At 33.9% G+C, this 25,804-nt stretch overlaps 1 protein-coding gene across 1 annotated transcript; it reads left to right on the forward strand.

Moving 5' to 3' along the window:
- The first annotated feature begins 24,610 nt into the window (after positions 1-24,610).
- On the forward strand, positions 24,611-25,309 carry LOC146997363 (uncharacterized protein F54H12.2-like). Its single transcript, XM_085817853.1, has one exon. The coding sequence runs from the start codon at positions 24,611-24,613 to the stop codon at positions 25,307-25,309; it is 699 nt and encodes a 232-aa protein (XP_085673979.1).
- Positions 25,310-25,804: the final 495 nt, after the last annotated feature.

A 25,804-nucleotide genomic window follows, 5' to 3' on the forward strand; every position in this document is an offset into this window, starting at 1 on the left:
TGGTAGTTACACTGGTTATCACATTAATTAAGGGAAAATCCCCAAAATGATGATTGCTCAGAAAGTTACATGTAGAATTTAATAAAACTGAACCATAGTATACAATACATAGTAAGATATAAAATTACACCAAAAGAAATTACCAGACAATTATGGAGTTATAGAAATTAGCATGTATAAAATGAACAAATCGGATGTGTCAGTTTGGTATAGGAAAATTACCTTCAACATGGAGTTTGAGCTCCCCTAGAAACAATACAGCACATACAGCGATCTGTAATATTGTCAATTATACGGTCTATCAGTTCCGTAGGAAGTGAAAGGCCATTGCTTTTGCAAAGCACTTGTAAGCCTGACAAGGGTTTGAAGAAGAGGACTGAAAGGAGCTACACGTCTTCCTAAAGCATCCCAAACATGCTCGATAAGATTCAGGTCCGGTGATCGAGCTGGCTTCTCTATGCGCTGAATTGTTTGCTGCTGAAGATAATCATCCACGATACGAGCCCTGTGCGGTCTAGCGTTATCGTCCTATAGCAGGAAATCATCACCTATTGCTCCTGCAAAAGCGTTCACATACGCATCAAGGATGTCATTTCTATAGGTCCGAGCATTCTCGGTTCCACGTGGAAAGACATGGAGGTTCCACCCATATCACGCTAAAAATTATATCACCCTATTGCCTCCTCCGTATGCAGATCTTTAACGAATGCTTGATGGATCACAGTGGGTTCCATGTTCTTTCCAAATCAAATAACGCCTAATATCGCTTTGAAGGCTAAACCTGGACTCACCCGTAAAGAGAAAAATCCTTCAATGATCAGCCGTCCAGTGGATATGTTGAAATCAAATCAAACGTTCACCAAATCAATCACCTCAAACGTTCCCTTCTATGACGTGACGTGAACGACATGCAAATGTCTAGTCGCCTCGCGTACAGAGCTCCTCCGTGAAGCCTTCTATGCATAGTCGACGTTGACACCAGCCTTCTGGTGCTTGCAGAAAGGAATATATGAGTTTAGTCGGAGATGTGGTTCTATTCTTTCGTGAGCATAGCAACAAATATTGGTCATCGGCGTTCGTCATAGCGGTTAGCCATCCTTGGCGGAACCTCTTGGATGCCAAATCCTGTGGTTATAAATTGTTGCCAAAGTCTATGAACCACAGAAGGACTCACATTTAGCCATCTGGCTACTTCTGTCTGACTTTGTCCTGCCACTAGTCTTCCAATAGCTCTTCATTGCAGTTCTTCGGGCAAATGATAACTGAAGGTCATTGTTACGAACTGGACATCCCAGATTTCTTATCTCAGTATCACAGCGAAATTTACAGGCTTTCTCTTCATGAAAATTTATGTTCCTTGCAGATGACGTATTTCGATTGCAGCTCCATTAGTTTGCATACTGCAGTTTTACTCATCAACATATTCAAATTTTGTACGCATTGGTTATTTTTGGACGAGTTACCGCTATTTTTATGACTTTTCCTTAATTTTTGGAAACCAGTGAGAACTTCTCCATTTAGATTCCCTTAGCGTTGGGACGTGTTTAACGTTCTTTGTAGTTTGAGGTGTATCTACTGTTGTACACCTCAACTACTGATTGTCTTCTGTGATACTGAGAAGAGCTGTACGAGTGCTTTTGACGAAAGTTCCAGACCTCTAAACGGTTTCTTTTGTTAAAATAAATGTTATTAAACTCTCATCGGTTCTGTGTGCATTCATTCAGTCCTAGCCAAAAAATGAAATGTAACATTTAATGGTATCTCCCGGCTCTTATACGTATATTTGGGAAAGTTTTATACTCGTTATGAAATAAATAAAAATACAAGAAGTTGACTTCCATACGACAAAAATTGACCGGGATTTTTAATTTTAAAACTCACAATTTTTTATGTTAGTTTCGACTTGTCTTGAGGAATCGGTGAATTAAGTTAGAATAATTGGAGGAAATAAATTTAAATGAAGTGTAGCAAAAATTGTGTGTAATTAAATAGGCCGTACAAGGAAGTCATGAAGTGTCCACATCAGATTTTTTTGTTTTGAGTCACTTCGGAGCAAATTATATCTTGATGTTTTTTTAAAAAGACTAAAAACCTTTTACTTTATTTTATTGTATTATAAAACAATTTAATGATCTTAAATTATTTCAATTAATTTAATTTGCTTTTCTTACTTGACGTTTATGTTTCACTTATTTCATGAATTTATAATCATATAGCTAGAATTCAGAAAGATAGCTCTCCTGAAAATTCATCGGTTGTTCTTTGAAAAAGACCAAATAATTTTCAACATTTTGTTTTTTATATTATTTTTACTTTGTTATTTTATTGAATAATTTTGCTTTTGTTCTAATTTTGATGTCATTTCTTCTTGTTAGAATGTTAAACTTAAATTTTGATTTTATAATTTAATTACTATATTTAATTACTTTCGCAGCTTACTGCGCGACTTTCATAACTTATAGTATTAATTTTGAATTTTCCAAACTCTTGATTATAATATTTAATCTGTACAAATATAAAATCGATAAAAATGCCGACAACTTTCTGCAGTTGGTATTTAAACTTTAATAACCCTTCATAATAGTTGCTGGCATCTGCATTGCAATGTACCATTATGAAAACAAGTTTTTACTTTTTTAAATCTTGATTTGTATATTTAGTAAGGAATGGAATAAAATCATGTCATTTTCATAATAGTGCCAGTCTTATTACTGTAAGAAACGCTGAACTTCTACAGATGTAGCGGCACCATTATTCGAATACTCTGTTTCTCTGTATAAAGATATAAGTTCATAGCAAAATTCAATGCAATCATTGTTAAGTAAGTGATGCCTTTTTCTCCATAGCCGTATTTAGAGTTCACTATCATCTGAAGCTAAAATAAAAATCGCCGTAAAGAATATCAAAATGAGATTTATTTTCTGTAATCTCTCGAGCTCTCAAATTCGAAATTTTTTGTTAGTAGTCAGCCTCTTTTTGTACCACATCATACACAGAAAAAGAGAGAAAAAAAAAAAAAAAAAAGGAGGGGGAGGAGCAAAAGGCAGAAAAATAGTCTAGTAAACGATTTGCAGCTGCAGTATTGAACTCTTTGGTTTTTGATTTGGAAAATCATATTTTTGAAATTGTGACTAGCTGATCACAGCAAATTCTCAAATTTCGATATTAATAGATATGTTCTTATTTGACAAAGTATGGTTATTTAATATTTCCCCCTTATTGTCAATAGTAAAATAAAGAATAGACATTACGGAAAATGGAAATTCCAGCTATTGCAGGAAATACTTTACCAGATTTTATCTTAAAAAATTTTGGAGCTATTCACTTTGTGTGTTAGATATAAAGTATACTGGAGATCTGTCGAATTATAGATATTAAGTATGAAACTAGACTTGCCAAATGAAGTTCTAAAAATTGTTCAAATGTTATTAATTTCTATATTTCAAGATTTATCTTATATATACATAGATGTGTGTGTATGTAATAAATTAGATAAAATATATGTAAATATATATAGAGAGAAAGAGAACTAGATAGATAGATAGAAGATATAAATTATATCTATATATCTATGTATATATATATATATATATATGTAAGAAAAGTAAAAATATGTAAGAGATTAAATTAGCAACGTAAATTTCCCTTCTCAATTCTAAAAATAGTAACCTCTCTCTGCATTGCGTCATTTCTAGATTAATCCATGTCATATGACTCTTACATAATTCTGATGATGTAAATGGAACTAAAACTCAAGCAGCCAATAGTAATTTTATAGCAATATTAACTATTCAATCAAAATGCATTGAGAACCGAAACTAACTCGGTCTGAATTAAGATTTCACCCTAAACATAGCGCACTTGCTTTCTACGCTTTGACCTAGCTGGACTGCTGCCTGTCTGCTTCTGCTATCTTACTGCAAATTTATCTAAAAATGTAAGCTTTTTTTTGGAATAGGCACAACTAGTGTGCCAATTTATTGTGGCCGCAACATGTTTGCTGAAATAAAAAATGACGATTTAATCTGCCTTCGATTTCAATTTCTTATTCATAATGGATCAACACTTCTACGCCATCAAAATTCTGTTGCTCATTTCCTAAGTTTGTTTTTATCACACACATATATATAGATATGTATTGAATTAATTAACTGAAATTCATTGAAATTGAAATAAATTTCCTAATACTTACGCAATAGCTGCTAAGTAAGTAATAATAATTTATTTACTAAAGTAATATTGATTATATTGCCTTCTAATATAAAGTTAGCAGAATGTATCTAAATGAAGTAACCCAGAAGTATGTAATTTAATTCCGAAAATAATATTTTTAAAGCAATTTGAATTTAAATCATGAAAGATAGAAATGCAAACTTTTAATATGACAATTAATAAACCAAGTACATTGATCGGAAATTGGTTGACTTTTCAAGGGGAACAAACCAACCCCTGTTCAATTAACCAGGCACTTATTCAATCATAAAATCATAATTAAATATGATAAATTTCTATGTACTTTTTTTTTTTAGTCCAAAGGGATTTGAATCCCGAAGGACTATTAGTTTCGTTTTGGCATTTTGCGTCGGACTCATAAATGTCGGTTCACTTTTCAAACTGTTGCCACAAAATGTTAGAGTCCTGCATTATATTTGAAGAAATTAAATAATGAAAAATCTGCATAAATGTATGTATATTTCTCGTATTGTGATAAAACAACGGTACATAGAGTCATCGAATTTTGAATAACGTAATCCTCCAATGAATCTGAGCATGTGGAAGACCAAATTTGAAATTTGAAATTTGTTTTATGATCGATTTCCTATTTTTTAAAACTTTGACGAATTTTTGATTAACAAACTCAAGGATTTCAAAGCGAGCAATGGCAACGTTGTGCAGAAAAAACATTTTTATCTCCAGCGCGTGAGTCTCTGTATCGGAAATTCTAAAGATATGCTCGTTTTAAAACTATTTTGCGATATTGCTGTTGCACTGGATCTTATGGTTTAAGTGCGAGGAACATGATATTTAATAAAGAAAGGTAACACACAAAATGTTAAAAAACGCCCCTTTGGACGTAATTTAAAATCTGAAACATTTCAGATTTTTTTTTTTTTTTTTTTTTTTTTTAAAGAAACGACATAGTCAGAAAAGCTGCGCGAGGATGACAGAGTAGCAGGAATGGAATGGCGTAATTAATTCGGCAGTGGTATTTATACTAAGTCTGATGTAATTGTAGAGACAAGCTATGATTGGTTAGTTTGAGGTTGTTACACAACATAGAAAGATCTCGAATTTGGGAGAACAGATGAAATTAGAGGGGAGAGCACCAAATCTAGAATCATTAATTTTGAGATCGCCAATTATTTTTAAAGCATCTATCGTATTTTCTTATATCTTACATTTATATATATATATATGTAATTAATTATAATCATATATGTATATATATATATATATATATTGTCTTTTATCGTTTGTTCTTTCTACTTGTTCTAAATTGCGCTTAATGAAGTGCACTTCTTATCCAAATTATTGCACTTAGGGGAGAAAGCTCAATTTGGCAGCCGAGTGCAAATTTAGCAAGACGCAATTATGTAGATGCAATAAGAAACAGCAGTAGTAGATTTAAATAATATTTCTTTTGTGTCAGTTACACATCTACGGTCACATATAACTCGACGTACTAATCGTGCCAGTTCCAGAACATTAACATTTTTTATAGCTTTTCGGTAAGAGAAGCAGCAGTCTAGCTTGCTCGAGGAGCAGAAGCTTTGTGTTCAGGATGAAATCATAATTCAGAGTGATTTAGTTTTACTTCCAATACAATTTGACTGGTTATTTAAAGTTCTCTAAAATTATTATTGGCTGTAGACTGTCGTCAAAGTGTATTAATCACTAATGATGTATTAATCACATTTTGTTTCAAAGAACTGCGTCATTTAGTAATAAAATTATGTGAATCTACGCCTGGCTGAAATTGTCGTCATCATGCTATCTCCGCAATAAACCTCTCCAAATCCATTACAACTTCAATCTATTACATACATATTATCTCTCAGTTACGGTTTGCCGTTTATTAATTAGGGTTTGAATATGACTTCTTTCAAATGACAACTGCATAATCTCTCAAACGGCGTTGAAAGATATCCATTTCTCATCATATACTACATTGCCAGGATATTAAATACTCCATTTACTGATGATTAACATAAATATATTGTTTTATGGTTCCAGCAAGATATGGCTACCGCGCACACAACCCGAGAATGCATAATTGTGTTGCGACAGGCATTTCTACGGAAATTAATTTCTCTTACGGTGAGAGTTCTTTGGCTCCCGGGTCCCCAGATCTAATATATACTAAATTTTATTATAGAGCTACTTCAGATATGAACATTTCATATTAATTTTGAACAATATATTAAGAATTTTTCTCCTTTGCTGCAGTAGTAAAATTAAAGAATCATCAGAGATACCGTCAACAAAATATCCTTGGTGATTTGTTATGACATAAATACATAATTTTATTATTATGCTGTGAATTTTGCCCATTCTTAATTACGCAGCATGTTTATTGCCTCATTTACTCATCAGCGTTTGCTGTGGGAAATACTTACTTAAAAATTAATTTTATTAGTTTACGCCATAAAAATTATTTTTACAATCCATTTTGGAAAAAAGAATCTTTTATTCTACCCGTACATAGATGTCACGCAAAAAAATAATCAAAATGGATTCGGAAACGGTTAAAATGGACATTTCCATTGCAATATGTTATCCGAAATTTTTCGGGATTACAATTTCCTTTACATGTCCTTTGTCCTTCGTACAAGGACGTAAAAAAAGGCATGAAACAGATAGGAAGATGCATATTAATAATGCTATTGAATTCCCTCGCCTTCCGTAATCACATCAATAAAAGTAGCTTGTTTACTACATCGATCGCGTACATCAGTGATGGCGGACTGAAGGTACCCAGACGGTGTTCGACTCTTAAGGGTGTTTTTTCTCTGGCCCAGGGCTGAATTACCAAAATTTATTATTATTGACCGAATTGCCGAATTTATGAATCTTCATAATTCTAGCCACGTTAGCAAATGAGGCAATAATTCGTATAAAGATAATTTGAGATTAATATCGCAAGTATCTTGAAATAAACGGTGTTTATTATTTCAGAACACATACATTCGCACCCTGCTAATAGCCGATTGGTTAAAATCGCTGAATTCTATCTGGATTTGAGAATGTGTTTGCTGAATGATTGGTTTTCGCGGCTTTTCCTAGGCGTAACTTAAATAAGAGTCCGTTTTCGCCAGAATGTCGGCTCATCAGCGGCCGAGCGATAGTCTTGCTGAACACGGGTAGTTTCATCTGGGTTTGAATCAGCGAGCGGGTTGGTTGCAATCGCGTTTCCATAATTTTCACAGTGTGTAACGTGGATATGAGCTATTTTCCTTTAGAAAGCCCTCCATGAATCCCCTTTAGGAAGGCCTCCTCTAGCTTTCCCTCTAGGCACATACCGCTCGCGTGCTTTGTCATATTCGAATAACCAAATCTGATCTTAAATATTTGCTAAACTTGATAGATTGTGCGGCCCGCAAACCCAAGACATAACCTTAAATGACCCTCAATGGTACAGCAGATTGGCGTATATTCAGGACTGGCATCAGAGCCGGCGCAGTTGCACCAGACGGTAGAATTTACGGGTGGCAAAATTTTTAGACTTTGGAGAAGTAACGAGCAGCAGAATTTAGCAATGACAACATTTTAGGCATTTACGAAAAGTACTGGACAGCAGAATTTAGAGGCGGCAAAATTTTTAGGGAGGTTCCAGGTAACATAATTTAAGACCCGCAGGGATCACTGTCTGGTGGCAAAATGTCTATCGCCGGCCTGCCTATATTCATTAAACGAGTAAATCTAACCTGGAGCATGTAACTAAGTTATTATAAAGTAAATTTATTTTGAATGTTTAATTTGCAGATATTTTTTCTGTCGTCTCCGTCAAGAAATTTAAAAGAAATCAGAAGATCTCCCAAACATTCATTTTCGCAATAATTAAATTTTATAATTTAATTTGCGATACTATAACATCTTTTCTCTGAAATAATTTGCTTTATAAATGAATTCTACTTCAATAGCAGTTTTAAAAACGTGAAAAATGTTCCCACCTCTGAATATGTAATTGTTAAGTTAATTGAAAATTTTTAAATAAATGAATTGCGTTTCGCAAACAAATAAACTTTCCTGGTGGTGCAGATTCATTATTTTTATCTGACCAAATAGCAGATTTTATTTCTTCTAAAAAAATTAGGTTTGGAAAAATAATACAGTTTGAATAAGAAATTTACATGCGCACACACATGTATCAATATAATAGAGCTGCTAATATAGTAACTACAAATACTTCAGGTTCTTTGAATCAACGACTGATAACAGCATTCACAACAGAATAAACAAAACAAATCCCTCAAAGAACAGAAAAAAATTGAATCTGTGAAATCATTCCTTTCGCTTCAAATGCAACGAAGTCTGACTAATAATCGTGTTTAAAAGATAAAATCGCATCTGATACGTGCATAAGAAAATGCAGAATGTCACTCCAGGAATCACGTGTTTCCTCACTCTGCATTCTAGACGTGACATCATCTGTTTATGCTGTTTGGAATATTATAAACATCATTATTAAAAAGCGGAATTCGCGTGATACAACAACCCCGCTCGTCAAATGTGTATTCTTTTTAGAATGTTTTTCCAGCTGGTGTACGAGTAAATTCGCTGATGCGCGGAGAATCACCCTGAGATTAAGGCGGCTTTTATTTTAGTTTTCCTTTTTATCGCTCCCATCTGCGCACTAACTCAACAACGCCGTTAATCAACTGATCTCACTTGAGTTGAGACAAGCTGATTCGTCTGCTAGCCTACAGCGGGAATTCATCAGGATAGAAATTCCCTACGTTTTTCCCTTTGGCTCTCAATTCGAAATGTGCGAAATTCTGTGTACTTAGAGCGAAACTGCAGAAGCCATAGTAGAGGCTTTTCTTAATTTAAGAATGAAGTTCATTGTTACAAAGTCTTTAATTTGAAAAATGAATAAATAAATAGTATTTGTTTTTATGGTTTCTTTGATCGCTAAATAAGAATTTAAACGCCCACATTCTCAACAACCGTTAACTGAGCATTAAAAAAAAAAAAAAAAAAGATGATTATGACTTTATCACCGCACGCTTATGATATTTATCTTCCCTGCCAAGTAAAACGCAATTATTACCAATATAATTAAAATTTTGGTTAAAAAAGTCAAATTATTGTAATAAATTATAATAGCAGGAAGTTTATTTCTATATACTTACCCATTTCTTAATAGTATTTTTTTAAATTCATTCTCAGCATCCTTAAGAAGAACAACTTAAAGTTTGTTTGATTATAACAAAGCACACGAGAAAGAACTGTGTTAGAGGAGGGATGATTTCATGAAAGAATTTCTAAACATAAGTGGTTCATTTTCATGCTACACATGGGAAATTTTTAACCCAAAGGGGCGTTAGCCCAGAAGAGCTATTAATCTCGAAATCAGAAGGGCATTTTGCGTCGAATCGCTGTAAACGGCTATATCACGTTTCAAATTAGTTGCCACTAAATATTATCGCCCTGTATTATATTTAAAGAAATTAAATAATGAAGAATCTGCATGATTGCATGTTCTCGCATTGTGAAAAAACGACAATACCTACAGCCATCAAATTTTGAATAAAAGTAGTGTTCCATTCGAATATGGAGACGTGGAAGCCCGAATCTTGAATTTGTTTTATCATCTATTTTATATTTTTTAAACTTTAACGAAATTTTTTTTATGAAACTCAATGATTTGAAAGCGAGGAGTGGCAACATACTGTACGGAATAAAATATTTTTATCTTCAGCGCGTGAGACTGTCGGAAATTCTAAAGATATACTGTTCTTAAATATTTTTAGCCCAAATGCTCTCGAAACGTGTATGTGTGTGTAAACGGGAAAAAAACGCCCCTTTGGGCATAATATGAAATCTGAAAGCTTTCATTTGTTTAAAAATTTATTTTCAATCTAAAAAAAATTAAATGTATAAAGTAAATATATAAATTACTTAAACGGAATTTTTGGAAATCAGTAGCATCCTTTGTTTAATGATGTAATTGTACAGTAATAAATTTAGCGCACCTATGTATAGCAGAATTTTCCAACGGATCGCAAGTGGCTCGGTGTATTCATGCAGCCAGCGCAATATAACCGAAATTTTGGATTCGAAAAATAGAACTGATTGGGTGACTTTTAGTGTATATAACTGTTTGCTTGGATGAACTGAGCATGCAACTTTAAATTAAATGGTAACTAATAAATTATATTTAAAGGAATGTGTGTGTGATTATGGCAAAGCCTCGAGGGCTATCTGCCTAAGCGGAGGGATGCCTTCGTGGAGAACTTTCTAAGGAAAACTGGCTCGTATACACGTTACACATGGGCAAAACCACGAAAACACCCATGCAGCCAGCCCGTTCGCGGGATTCGAACCTGGGACCGAACTACCAGTGTTCAGCGACTTTACCGCTCGGCCACTGGTTGGCCTATATTTAAAGGAATGAAAATATTCGAATTAAAATTGATGCTATCTCGCATTAAAAGCAACTTCTCTGAAATTCTATCCAGTAAAAGCAAAAAATACGCAGCATTTCTTGCCAATCGTAGAATTCGAGAATAGGTTTCAAGGTTTCAGAGAAGTCCAATTTATTTCACAAAGTTTTTGTTATGATTGTTTTGTTTCAATGTATATCAAATTTGATTGCTAACCTTAATATCTGCAATCTGATATACAGCATAAAGAAAATTCGTTTTAATTTATAAGGTATTTCTCCCACTTCCCTACCGTGCCTTCGTGGTGTAACGGTAGCACGCTGGGCCGGTATTCTAGAGATCCGTGGTTCGATTCCCGGCGAAGGCTGTTGCATATTTTTCACCTTTTCTGCTTCCAATAAATCTAATGACTCTACAAGTGGCGCCCGAACTAAAAGGGTTGTGGATGATGATTCTCCGCACCCAGGATTTGGCGACTAGGTTCCCTAAAACCCTAGTCGCCCTTTAAAAATAAGTATGTAAGGTATTTCTCCCAATTCCCTAGCATGCCTTCGTGGTGTAACGGTAGCACGCTGGGCCGGTATTCCAGAGGTCCGTGGTTCGATTCCCGGCGAAGGCGGTCGCATATTTTTCATCTTTTCTGCTTCCAATTAACCTAATGACTCTACAAAGTTAATAATTATTAATTGCGCTTACCTAAAGCAAAATTTTCAACAATTTAAGGTATTTCCTGTTCACAACGTCTCTGAAGGCAAGTATATTTACGAACGAGAATTTCCCCACCCACCTTTTTTTAAAAATAAAATGAGAGCACAAATTTTAAATGTGTATCTTTAAAACATTCTTATTTGTTATCACATTTATCAAACCATATCATAAGCACTAAAAAACATGAGCAGTATTTACTTAAAACTACACAAAACAGCAAACTTGTGTTTGGTGTAGATTTTATAATTAAAATCTATGCCAAAAACAAGGTTACTGTTTTGCCTAATTTTGAGTTTTACTTTCGCGTGTTCCTCTCCGGACTTGAGGCGCATTTACTCTAAAAATGCTATATTTTCATACCTAACAAATAACTTTTGGATTAATAAGTAAATCCTTATACGCTGAATAAGCTTCTAGACGTTATATAGGTTACGTTATGATTGTCGATAAATACTAATTTGTGCACATAATCTCTTTTGTCGAGCAGTACAACCCATGGGAATTTTTGGGGAATCATAAGACTTAACTGCTTCTAAAATTTGGAAGACCCTAATTTGAATTATTGTCCTTCATTCTTAGTACTGTTAAGAAAACTCTCTTATATAAACTTTCTTCTGTGACAGAAATATTGTTTCGCATTTCAAAAGAGTAAGTAACGTAATAAGCTTAGTTCCATAACAGTTTAGTAATAATAGTTTCAAACAAATCTTTACCTAACAGTCAAAGCACTGAAAATAACATAATTTGGCCTTTTTTTTGAAAATGCGCGCCGTTCGAGTGTAGTCGGATTTGCGCGAATCGGGTTGCGTCGACTATTTCGGGGAAGAATTTTCTAATATTTATTTCTTTCCTCTGGCTATCTTAAACGTGCTGTTAACTACCAGTGGTAGATCGCAAGAAATTTAAATATTTTCTCTGTTTTTATAATAATTACGCGAAATTAATTTAACATTTAATGCTATATTTTCGTTCGTGTTCACAAAAACTTTCAGGTGAAAGAATTTCAAGTAAATATATTGACATAATAACTTCCAGCTTAAGCTATGGAAAGGGAAACCCTAAAATGGCAGTGACTTCCCTAAGATAGCCACTTCTGAATGAGATCAGTATATCTGAGAAGATGAATAAACGTTGGCACTGAATTGAAACGTTGGCACTGTCTAAGATGACCGCCTTCATTAAAGATCAACTTGTAAGCAATGGATTGACCTCCAGTGACCCGCCTATCTATACACCACTGATGACCAACAGCTTTCCTTCATGAGCATTTATATTCTTCGTTTTCATTAAACAAATCCCTAAATTTACAGCACTTCCCATGCTGGTGATTGGTATTTGACGGTGACTGTCAGCGTCTAGGACAACGACCATCAGTCTGGACAGGTGCAATTATGCTTCCGTATGATTTTGAACTAAAAGTATTAGCTTCACACTAGTGATCCACTAATTGATATGGGGTGACTAAAATATAGATCACCAGTAATCTTGACGGTTGTTATCAAGAAATGGTAAACAACAGCCTTGAAGATGGGCTCCAATCTACTTTTAATATCTATCTAAACTTATTACAGAACCTCATATCGATGATCAATGACTTCACACGTATTGACTTCACCTATGTATTGACTTAGGGTCACGTGACCCCGGTGGCCACTGATAATCAGCAATCTTGAGAGACATCAGTGCGCTTCGATTTAATATTAATTTAAATATCTACGTAACGTCACAACATTGCCCCAAGATGATGACTCATGGAGTAACCCTAAGTAACTCTGAACGTGTAAGTTACCGGTGGCCGATAACCATGAAAGGTACAAGCTGTCTCCCATTTAATTTTAATTTAAAATTATCTCAAAATTTGCCCCATACCGGTGGCCATATGATGGACTAAGGGACGCCCAACTTGTAGGTCACCGGTGATCTTGATACGTGCTAACAGGTACAGATCATCAGTGTGTTTCGATTTAATTTTAGTGTAAATTATCTATATAATTTCCTGTACTGCTTCACATTAGTGACCTATTGGTTGATCCCAAGTGACATTATTTCTTTCTTTTACAGCAGACTTTAACAAGGAACGGAAAGTACTCGTAGTTACCCATTCGTAGGATATTCCTGATACCGTTGCTCTATTTTCTGAATATTTTGATGGACATTTTCCCCTTGGTTATTCTTTATAGCTTTTAAGTTCTCAGAGGAGAAGTCCAGCTGGGAATATGTAACCTGGTAATTGTTCAGAAGTTCCTGAACCTAAAATATTAAAAAACATAAAATTTACATAAATATTTTGCACTTCTTCTTGAAGAAAAATAATAATAGCTAATGTTACCAATTTATCAAACAAAATTGTTATCATTGAATGAAAATAAAATTCAACTAAAATTTAATTAAAACAATTTCATGTTTTGATTATGTGCATCTCTTTTGAATGTAAATTGTATAAAGAGAAAAATATCAATATATTAAAAAAGTTACAAGCTAAATAAAATTAAAAATAAATATACTCGAGTGCAATGTGTATGTTACTTTAAAATTTCATCATCACCCTTCAATTTTATTTTGGATGCTCATAATAATGTGTAGGAGAAAGAGATTTAAGAAATTGGCAATGCATTTTTCTTATCACATTTATGATATAAAAATACATTTACTGCAAAATATTATCAAGAAGTTAAAAATAACATTTTAAATAATTAATTTTCTTGAGCTGAAGAGCAAGACATTTCTATAACATCGAAGATAAACGAAAGAACGTAAGCATGACGATTAAAACAGTGCGCTTTTCTGTTTCTCATATTTATTTATATATGGCAGCACTTTATCGCTAACTGAAAAGTATAATATCTATCTGTAATGTTAAAAACATTGCAAACGTATAAATAGAGCTGAACAGTTAGAATAATTTAATACCCTTTTTAAATTATCGCCTTTCGTGGAACACTAAGATTTCTCAAACACTATTTGGGAAATACTGATTTAGAGTACTCGATGTTAGGATGTCAAAGAAAAAAAGTAATAAAAAAATAAAAATTTGAAAGCTTTCAAATTTTTATTACGCCCAAAGAGGCGTTTTTTAACGTTTTATGTGTTACCTTTATTTATTAAATATCAAGTTCTTCGCACTTAAAACATAAAATTCAGTTCAACAGCAATATCACAAAATAATTTTAAAATGAGCATAGCTTTAGAATTTCCGATACACAGTCTCGCCCGCTGGAGATAAAATGTCCCCCCCCCATACAATGTTGCCATTGCTCGCTTTAAAATCGTTGAGTTTGTTAATCAAAAATTCTTTAATGTCTGACAAAATATGAAATAGATAATAAAACAAATTCCAAATAATGGCTTCCAAATGCCCATATTCGGTGGATTACGCTATTCAAAATTTGATGGCTCTAGGTACCATTGTTTATCACAATGCGAGAAACATGCATATATTTATGCTGCAGATTCTTCATTATTTAATTTCTTTAAATAGAATATAGGGCTGTAATATTTGGTGGCAGCAGTTTGAAAAGTGACTCAAAGCAAAATGCCAAAACGAAATTAATAGCCCTTCTGGGCTAACGCCATTTAGGCTAAAAATAATAAACAATATGACAAAACTTAAAATGCAAGAGCTCATTTTCAGTTATTAAAAATTTGTCTTATCGTCTGCTACCAACGCATCTGTTCCACTTCTTCAACCTTTACCGATACTTACCGGAAGGAACGTTATACGTAATCTCTACGTGTGTTCCTCCTTCCGTTTGTACATTGAAAAGTCATGTTTGGAAATTCGCGTGAAATGTTCATCAAATCTATTATTCTTTATTAATGCTGCGTAATTAAACTAGTTTAAGATTAGAAGCGTTAGAATGTTTAAATATCCGTTTGAATTTCGAGAATAGTTTTTATTGATTTCATTTTCAAGACGTCATTCTTGTTTTTCTTACTTTAAAAAATTATAAAAAAAGAGAAAATGAGTATAACGTTCAAACGATTCTATACCAGGTATAGAAGGTATATTACTTATTGAAAAAAAAAATGATTTAAAGCGTTATTTAACATTAATAACCTATTTGCCAGTAGGTTAACTTCAAAATATTGAATTTGAAATCAAATTTATTCACATTAAAATATGGTGGATATATTATCTTTCCTGTTTTGCAATAAATATCTCTTTAATAAGATATATCCCTTCTGATATAAACACAGATCTTATATCTTAATTTCACAATATTTAGGCAAACTGCTAAGCAAATCTTGCGGAATTGCACGCCAAATTCTGAAAAAAAACTTTTTTCATATCTTGGAGGATTCGACATATGGTGTCCTAGAACGTGGCGGCCTCAAATATCACGTGCATGCTCATTTGGATTGAAGTCTGATGAATAAATTGGCCAGTACATTGCAGTTATATCTTCTGTTTTCGAGTATTTTTACACTAGATATTGTTGATGGAGATTAACACTGTCATCTATTAGCAAAACCTCTGAGCCAGAAGTACCTCTAAAGAACTTTACTTGGGGTTCCAAGACCTTATTTGCATATATGTAACCCGCTATAGATGTTCCATCACAGATACAGATATTCAACTCGGTGCGGCTATTTTTGATGCCTCCACATCAAACCATAAAACATTTCTAGGGAAACAAAATCTTTCATGATTAAGGGGAGGCAAGTTGTATGATTCTCTCTCCTTCCAGATAAAAATACTTCCAGAATCACACTTCAGGCTATATCTGGATTTGGTAGTATATAGCATTCCATCCCATTTTTCTAGATTGCACTGTATAACATGACGACGTCGGAGCCTTTAGCAGATGAAATGAAGCAGACGCAAACAATTGTTTTTGTCGCGTAAAGATCTATTTCGTGCAGTAATAAAACTGCTTATTCAAGTTCCTATGATAGCCACAAAACCGGATATCAACTCTCTTGTAGTCGCTTCACGTTTTCTTCGAATCGATGACAGAGAACGGTCTTTGGACGAAGTTTTTGCTTTTGACTGCACTTGACTACGTTGTCTACTAACTGATTAAAAAAGGACTCCATGTCCTTGATGTGACATTTATATTCAGATGTTAAACGACCTCCACATGTGTCCCGCCCTCGAGGTTGCCAATCAACCGTCACCTTTACACTTTACTTAAATGATAGCTTTGAATTCCAAATACTGATCACTCTCACGAACCACATCAATATTAACTGCCCAAATTCTAAAAAAACGTCCAATGTGTTGTCAGTCTCCTAATTTGCATATCTTGCGCTAACTAAAGAGGCTGTCACTTCTAGGGACGCGCGCGTCTACGCGGGACAGTTCCGAGAAACGAGATTCTAGTAGCACTGCTTTAAGCGGGAGGCTTCCGAGAAGCCTCCCGCTTAAAGCATTATCACTGTATTATCACTGTTATGTAATACAATTTTATTTCTTAAATTTAAGTTGAATAATATTTTAAAATCCGTTTGTGTATGCGCGGCTTTTCTCCTAATTACTTATCTTTTAAATTGTTAATTGCATAATCAGTGACACATTTTAAACAGCATAAAAGATGCATAAAAAAAAGCATAGTTTATGTAATAGTGAGAATACTTATTAAATTTGTCTTTTATTTTCCTGTTATTAATGAAATACTTTTTGAATTATAAATACACTAGAAACTACACTTTTATCGTAAATGCTACATATTGAAATATTGGAAATTTATGAATTTATTATTATGCATGATGAAAAACATTTGTACATACATTCATTAATATAAATCTTATTCATTGCATTAATACTAATAAATAATATCAACAACTTCTAAACCATCGCATCTCTCTATCTGCATGTAAATATATGACTTATTAGATCTGTGGAATGTTATAGAATATTAGAATATATGTATGTATGAATACAAAAATGAACATTGCCAAAACGTTTGTTTGAAGTTACTTATAATTCATATAACGATCATGTAATTGGCAGTAAGTGTAGTCATCAGTTCTTTGCAAATTATTATGGATATGTAATAATCAGTTGAAAAATAATTGATGACCATTTGAGTACTAAAGAGTACACATTTTGTTTTTGGGTTAATTCATAATTATATCATATGTATGATCTACATCAAGGATGTCAAACTCGCGGCCCACAACAAATATTTTTGCGGCCCGGCCAATATATCGGTAAATAATAGTATATAATAATAAAATAACATATCGACGAAGAAAAAATGAAATGTTTACTGCTAAGTAATTAACGATAATTTATTCAGTGTTGTTAGATTACTCACAGCGAGCTGACACACACACTACTTAAATTACAAATGCCGTGTGAGTAGCTTGCGTTCAGCTACCTTCGGCTTTTGGGGGACACGTGCACTCAGAACTTGTACGCATCCCCCGATAGCCGAATGTGGCCGAACTCATGGTCTCAGTTTTCCAATCATAGTTTTGTACGATATATTTATTGGTGCATGCATGTGCATGCACTTTGCTTTATTATTAATTAATACTTAATTCATATTGTTACGGATTTCATAGTTATTTATTTATTTAGTTTTTTTTATTTAGAATTGTGATTAGATTTGCTTCATGTTGCCGTAGCAACGCAGACGATTTTTGAAAAGACAGCTGCGTTGGAAGGTTAAAAATAAAACAGCGCGTGCATTTAATACCTAATAAATAAATATCTCGTAATTGCTGTTGCCATCCACAAAAATCCAGATATTTATAGATGTTTCCAGTATATTCGAGAAATTAATTATAAAGCTTATAAAAGCCGAGAACAAACCACTCATCTCAGTAGTAGCTGTAGTTCTAGCGAACTGTTTGTTTACTTAATGCTGTGATTGATTTGTAGCGATTTCGCTGTGAAATAGAATTAGTTTCTCTGTTTTAAATTGATTTTGCTAAACGTTTGACATTTTGTGATATTGTTAAAATATTTTTGAAGAAATATTTCAGCATTTTGATTTATCTCTTGTGGAAAGAATAAATTTTTGTTAACTTTTTAACGTTAACCATGTTTATTCCAGCCCTTTGTATTCTGTATGTCTATATCAAAACCAAGTGGTAGTAAAATTAAACGAAAAATCGCTGACGAACACAGAATATTCCAAGTAAAATGGGAATTAGAATATTTTTGCTGTGAAATAAAAGATAAAATAATCTGCTTGATATGTAATAATACTGTTAATGTATCAAAGTTATATAATATTAAACGTCATTACGAACAACACAAATCGAAATATAACAATTACGAAGGATTAATGAGAGAAGAAAAGTTGAAAGAGCTCAAGTTAGGAGTGAAAAAGCAACAGTCCATGTTTAGTAAAATATTGCAAGAAAGTGAAGCGGCGGTGCATGCAAGCTACGTCTTGTCCGAGTTGATAGCTAAACATTCGAAGCCTTTTACTGACGGTGATTTCATCAAGGCATGCCTAATGAAAGCTGGAGAAATTGTTTGTCCTGGAAATGTGAAGGCTTTTCAATCAATTTCATTGTCTCGAAATACAGTTGCGGAAAGAGTTACTGATTTAGCCGCGAATTTAAGTGATCAGATCAAAGCAAAATCATCTAGTTTCGAAAGTTTCTCCATTACCTGTGACGAGAGCACGGACATTAGTGGCAAAGCTCAATTAGCAGCGTTTCTTTGTTCTTGTGACAAGAATTTTAACATTTTTGAGGAATTACTGGAACTAATACCGATGCCTGGTACTACCACATGCGACATGCGAAGGAGGACGTGGACACTGGTACTACCACAGGAGAAGATATATTTACTTGTGTTTTTGGACTTTTGCAGAAATATAATCTACCTTTGGCAAAATTAAATTCTGTAGCTACAGATGGCGCTCCATCAATGACCGGGAAAAACAAGGGCTTCGTAGCATTACTAAGAAAAAAACTTAGTGAAATTCACGGTTCAAACATTCATCATATGCATTGTATTATACATCAAGAAGTTCTATGCACGCAAGTAATCAATATGGAGAATGTTTTGTCATATATAAAAAAAAGTTATAAATTTTATAAGATCTCGAGGTTTAAATCAGCGTCAATTCACTGCTTTCTTAAGTGAGTTAGAATAGTGAATATTCGGGTTTGTCTTACTATACCGAGGTACGTTGGTTATCTTGCTCCAAGATTCTCAAACAATTCTGGGATTTGAAAGAAGAAATATGTCAGTTTTTAAAAACGAAAAATGAAGACGTAAGTTTGTTTTACGATCCAATATGGATACAAAATTTATCTTTCTTGGTTGATATAACCAAACACTTAACCGATTTAAATTTATCGTTACAAGGAAAAGATCATATCATTACGAACATGTTTGACATAATTAAAGCATTCAAATGTCAACTAGTTCTTTGGGAAAAACAACTTAAAAATGAAGATTTGACGCAGTTCCCGACGTGCAGCATGAACAAATCAAGTTTAGATGATACTTGTTCGTATCAAAAATACGCAGAAAAAATTGCAAATTTAACAACTGAATTTGAAACGAGGTTTAATGATTTTAGTTCCCTCGAAGAGAATTTTTTTTTTTTTTTTGTTTTGTTTTGTTTACTTCGATTTTTCTCAATAAGTATTGACTCAGTACCTAGCCATATGCAAATGGAGGTGATCGAGATTCAATGCAACTCAAATTTGAAAGCAAAATTCATTGAAGTGGGCGTGCCTGAATTTTACAAATATTTACTAGCCAGGTTTGAAAATACTCGAAAATTCGCATATGAAATTATTTCCATGTTTGGTAGCACTTATCGGTGCGAGCAGTTATTTTCAGTCATGAAAGGTAATAAGTCTCCTATTAGAAACCGTATTAATGATGCTCACCTTGGGTCAGCGTTGAAAGTTATCACTGCAAACAAAATTTCTCCCGAATTAGGAAAGATAATAGCAGAGAAGAGATGTCAAGTATCAGGACGAAAACATTAAATTTTTCTTGTTCTTTTCTATATAAATATATATATATATATGTTTATTATTATATTATTCGAAATAAATCTACGTTTCTATGAATATTGATTTTTTTTTTTTTTTTTTTTTTTTTCGGCCCGCCTAAAGTTAAACCTTGTTTGTTTGGCCGAAGTGTACCTCTGAGTTTGACATCCCTGATCTACATAATATAAACATGACTAATAAATAATAAGAACTGTAACAGCTATGCATTTATAACATTTGATTACTTAAAACAACGCACATATGATTATCACTTTCATGTATGTTTACATAATGAATTGTACTTTCCAATTATGTGCACGGGCCTACTAGTGGCCGAAGCGTCATTGACCACTGTTAGTTCTGTCTGAGGTTAGAATGCCGCGAACGGGCTGGCTACATGGGCGTTTTCTTGGTTTTCTCCATTTGTAACTAATATACGAGTCAGTTTTAAAAAATCTTCTACAAAGGGATCCCTCCTGTTAGGCAGATATCCCTGGAGGCTTTGTTGTAATCACATAAAACAAACTCATGATTTCTACATCCTAATTTTTAGAGTTAGTATAATTAATGTGTTTTAGGTACATTACCGAGTGTTCTGTGGGACAGAAAACAACTCGCGCATGTTTGATTGCTCATGTATTAATTCGCTTTATTTAATCTTCATTTTGCTGAATAGTATCTGCTGGCTGTGAGAATATAAATATCAGCCATATAGATTTTTGTCATAGAAGATCTTATTTTGGGGGGGGTCTGTTTGTTTATACTTATGGACAGAACAGTAATTATGAGCCATAAAGTTAGTCAAGAAAGTGCTTTCAAGAGGTCACAAATTTTCCAGTGAGCCATCAAATTTTCATTGGAATGCAGACATCAGAAAATACATATAAGTAATGCCTGATAGTAGATAGAAAATGCGGGTTCACCCACACGCGGTGTGCGGTGTGGGCGTGGCCAATGACGTCACACAGAGAGCGGGGCAAAAAGCCAACATCATCACACTAGGAGGCGTGGTTTCAAGTGGAGTTGAGTTGTTTTTAGATTGCTGATTGAGTTGTAGACCTGCTTTTCATTTAAAGTTAGTTTTTTTTAATTGGCAACGGGGTCATGGCGTCCTCTACGGACGGAAAAAGAAACTAATTTATTTAAAAAATTTCTTTTTTTAAATGTTTTATGATTCAAAATATAGAATTGAACTCTCAAACAAAATATCTCACCAGCTCAGTAGTTTGAAGATTTTAACCATTAAGCTGACGAGATACATTTAGATTTAGGTAAAAAAAGCCTATATAAGAAAATGGAATTTGAATCAGCTCATCAATTGCAATTATGCCTGCCCCAGGAGAAGCCACCGTTGCGGTGTGTTTATACACTGTTTTATGTGTTATTTTATCATCCATCTATAATTTTACAGAATTTCATAAAATTCCTATTGATTTTACGCTACGTCTTAACGACAGTGGGAATTTATCATTATCCATATGAAGAATAATTCAATAGGTTATGAATATGAATTTATCGTATCAGGATCCGGCTCATGTTGCAAGTTTTGGTGGTGTTGAAACTTTACATCGTGCTGTAGGAGGTAAAGTTTCCAGGAAAGAGATTCAAACATGGTTAGAGGGAATAGATGCGTACACGCTTCACAAGCCGATTCGCCGAAAATTTCCAACGAATAGAGTAATCGTGTATTCTATAGATCAACAATGGCAAGCTGATTTAGTGGATGTTTCACATTTACGTGATCATAATGATGGTTATCGATATATATTAACCTGTATTGACATATTATCCAAATATGCATGGGCTGTTTCTCTGAAACAAAAGAGAGGAGAAGATATTGTGAAAGCGTTTCAAAAAATAATGAGCCAACGTAAACCAAAATTACTTCAAACGGATCAGGGCACCGAATTTAAAAATAAAGTGTTTATAAAATTTTTAAAAAGAAATCAAGTTCAACTTTTCAATACATTCAATACTACTAAAGCATCCGTGGTGGAAAGGTTTAATCGCACTTTGAAAACAAAAATGTGGAAATACTTTACGACTCGAAATACATATAAATATGTAGATGTCTTGGACAAATTAATAGAAAGTTATAATGCTACTTTTCATTCAAGTATAAAGCGAGCTCCCATAGAAGTCAATTCAGAAAATGAGAGTGATGTATGGTTTACCTTGTATGAAGATCATCCTTCTAACGTTTCTAAATGTATATTCGCTGTAGGAGATGTGGTACGTGTTTCCAAACTAAAGCTTACTTTCGAAAAAGGTTATGAAACCAATTGGACGGAAGAACTATTTGTGGTGACAGAGTGTGTTAAAAGACATCCAGCCGTGTATAGAATTAAAGATTTACTTGGAGACTCAGTAAAAGGAACGTTTTATGCACAAGAGTTGCAGAAAGTGAGACTGAAAGAGGAATATCGCATTGAAAAAATTTTAAAGAAACGTATGCGTAAGAAACAGACAGAATACTTTGTAAAATATCGCGGTTATCCCGACAAATTCAATCAATGGATTCCAGCTTCTAATTTACTCTCGATATAAAGTGTGAGAAAATATTGTATCCGAATCATTTGTGAAAATGAGTTTCTACGTAACACTTCCGAGCGATAGCTCTATGAATTATTTCCCCGAAAATAAAATTTCACATTTTATAACACGTTTACCTGTTCCCATTGAATTAAAAGGTATGTGGGAAGTTGGTTTGGTTGAATTGCTATATCCGCACACATGGCACAATGTGAATGCAGACAATAACTTAGTTGGATTTGTTTTAGAGAAAGATGGTGAAATGTTAGGTCGTAGATTACCTCCAGGATGTTATGAAACAGTACCTGATATTTTAAAAGCTATTTATATTAAAGAACATCAAAACAAAATAATTTTTAATTATAACCCAGTAACAAAACGAGTGAAAATCAAAGTGAAAAATAACGCTAAAGTGATTTTACATGATGGGTTAGCACAAATGTTAGGTTTTGAACCTATGGAAATTACATCTACAGATGATAGTGCCGAAACTGTTGTAGAAAGTCCTTTTGCAGCCGACCCCTGTGCACATTATCGTGTATTAATGATATATACGGATATTGTAGAACCTCAAATCGTAGGAGATGTTTTAGCTCCTCTACTTCGAATTGTAAGAGTAACTGGTAGCGATGGAGAAGTGGTGAGTGCTCTATTTGATAGACCTCATTATTTACCTGTGAATCGGAAAATGATAAGACACTTTGGAAATCGATATAAGAACGCATATGGGAGCATTTACGCCATTTGAACGAGGAAGGTCATACGTGAAACTTCATTTCCGTCAAAAATACTTGTCATAATGTATGTACCTTATCAGTGTTGTCAAAAATCTTTTGAAGATTATTATGTACAACAAACAGGACATGGATTGAATTATTATCAAGGTAATCTTTATCAGAGAGGATACGGATTAGGGGGTCTATTCAGATCCTTCTTTCGCGCTGCCGTACCTCTTATTAAATCAGGAGCCAAAGCAATTGGAAAACAAGTATGGCATAGTGGACTGAATTTGTTAAATGATGTATCACAAGGACAAGATGTAAAAGAGGCTGCTAAGCGTCGACTGAAAGAAGCCGGAAATATATTAACGGATAAAGCTGCTACTAAAGTGAAGAACATGACTGGTTCTGGACGAGTCAATAAAAAGCAGAAACGTAGGAAAAAGCGTACCATTTCTCACCGATCAAAGAAGGTGAAAGCACAGGATATTTTCTCTTAAAAAAAAAAAAAAGTATGACTTCGTATATACATCGAGACTCTCCCGTTTGCGTCAAATCTGAATTAGATTTATTTACCATTCCTCCTACGCAAACAGCTATAGAAAAAGGACAGTTTGTGGAATATCACCCCACCCTCTCGCAAATATACGAGATGGAGGACCTATCGAATTTAATATTTCTGGCAGTGGTGAAGACTATATTGATCTAGCTGCTTCTTATATACACGTGAAAGTTAAAGTAGTTAAGGCAGACGGATCCAATCTAACGGACAAAGAACCGGTTGCCCCTGTAAATTTATTTTTACATTCTCTCTTTTCGCAAGTAGATGTAAGTTTAAATGAAAGAAACATTTCATCTGCGACAAATACCTATCCCTATAGAGCCTTCATCGAAACATTATTGAATTATGGGGAAGATGCAAAGAAACGTTTACTCACCTGCGAAGGATTTTTCCAAGACACTTCACCTAATAAAATAGATGTCTTAGCTCAAGATGCGGATGCTGGACTAAAAGCTCGCGGTGAACTTATAAAAAACAGTCAAAGTGTGGATTTGATAGGACAATTACATTGTGACATTTTTCAACAAAATCGACTCATGTTAAATTTAGTTGATGTGAAAATTAAAATGGTGCGTAGTAAATTCGCTTTCTGTCTAGTTTCTACTGAGAAAGATGCCGATTATAAAGTGATCTTGGATCATGCTTCTTTGTTTATCAGAAAAGTAAAAGTAAACCCTGGAGTCTCTCTCGGACATGTAAAAGCGTTGGAAAAAAGTTCTGCTAAATACCCTATAGATCGAGTATTATGCAAAACATATTCAGTATCTAAGGGAAGTTGGTCTTTTATGCAAGATAATGTATTTTTAGGATTGATGCCCAAGCGAGTCATTATTACTTGTGTAGAAAATGCTGCAATGAATGGACAATATTCAATGAATCCCTTTCTGTTTGCCCATCATCATGTCAACTTTATATCGATTTATGTAGATGGACAACCCGTTCCATGTAAACCAATGGACCTTGATTTCGAATCTAATCATTATGTGCGTGCTTACCACAGTTTATTTTCTGGATTTAATCGCGACAAAGGCATCTATTTATCTCGAGAAGAATTTGTGAAAGGACATGTGTTATATGCTTTCGATTTAACTCCAGATATGTGTGATGGATCTCATTTTAACTTACAACATCAAGGTAATTTGCGAGTAGAAATTAAATTTGCTAAAGCTCTCTCTGTGACTCTCTCGGTGCTAGTCTATGCAGAATTTCAAAACGTGATTGAAATAACAAAATCTCGTCATGTACTATGCGATTTTGCTAATTAAGCAATGGACAGCCTTGAAATAAACAGAGCACTCTCTCAGAATGCAAAGACACGAAAAGCATTTCTGGGAGTTTTTGCAAGTGATCGACTCCCTATCGAGATCAAGAAATATCCAAGTTGCTAATGTAGATCGTGCATCTGAATCCGGTAGTCACTGGTTAGCCTTTTACATTTCATCCCCACAGCATTTGGAATTTTTCGATTCCTATGGACATGACCCATCCTATTTTCCTGGACCGATAGCCAAGTATGCAGAACGATTTCCACAGATGGACTTTAATTCGATGACTCTCCAAACTAATGTAACGGCAGTATGTGGTCAATATTGCATATACTATTTACATTGTAAATGTCGTGGACAATCTCTCAATGATATGTAGTTATCTTTCATACCTCAACATATATCTAATGATATTAAAGTATATAATTTTGTAATCAAGAAATTTCATGTAAGATCTTCTTTCTATCAATAAATACATTTAAACTTTATACATTA

The sequence above is a fragment of the Stegodyphus dumicola genome, chromosome 5 (assembly GCF_044657685.1).
Source record: "Stegodyphus dumicola isolate Sdum_Otavi_A_Nest chromosome 5, ASM4465768v1".
NCBI lineage: Eukaryota > Metazoa > Arthropoda > Arachnida > Araneae > Eresidae > Stegodyphus > Stegodyphus dumicola.

Bases quoted from the DNA above. Each gene is read 5' to 3' on its own strand.
- LOC146997363 (XM_085817853.1), top strand. From the start codon at position 24,611: ATGGTGCGTAGTAAATTCGCTTTCTGTCTAGTTTCTACTGAGAAAGAT.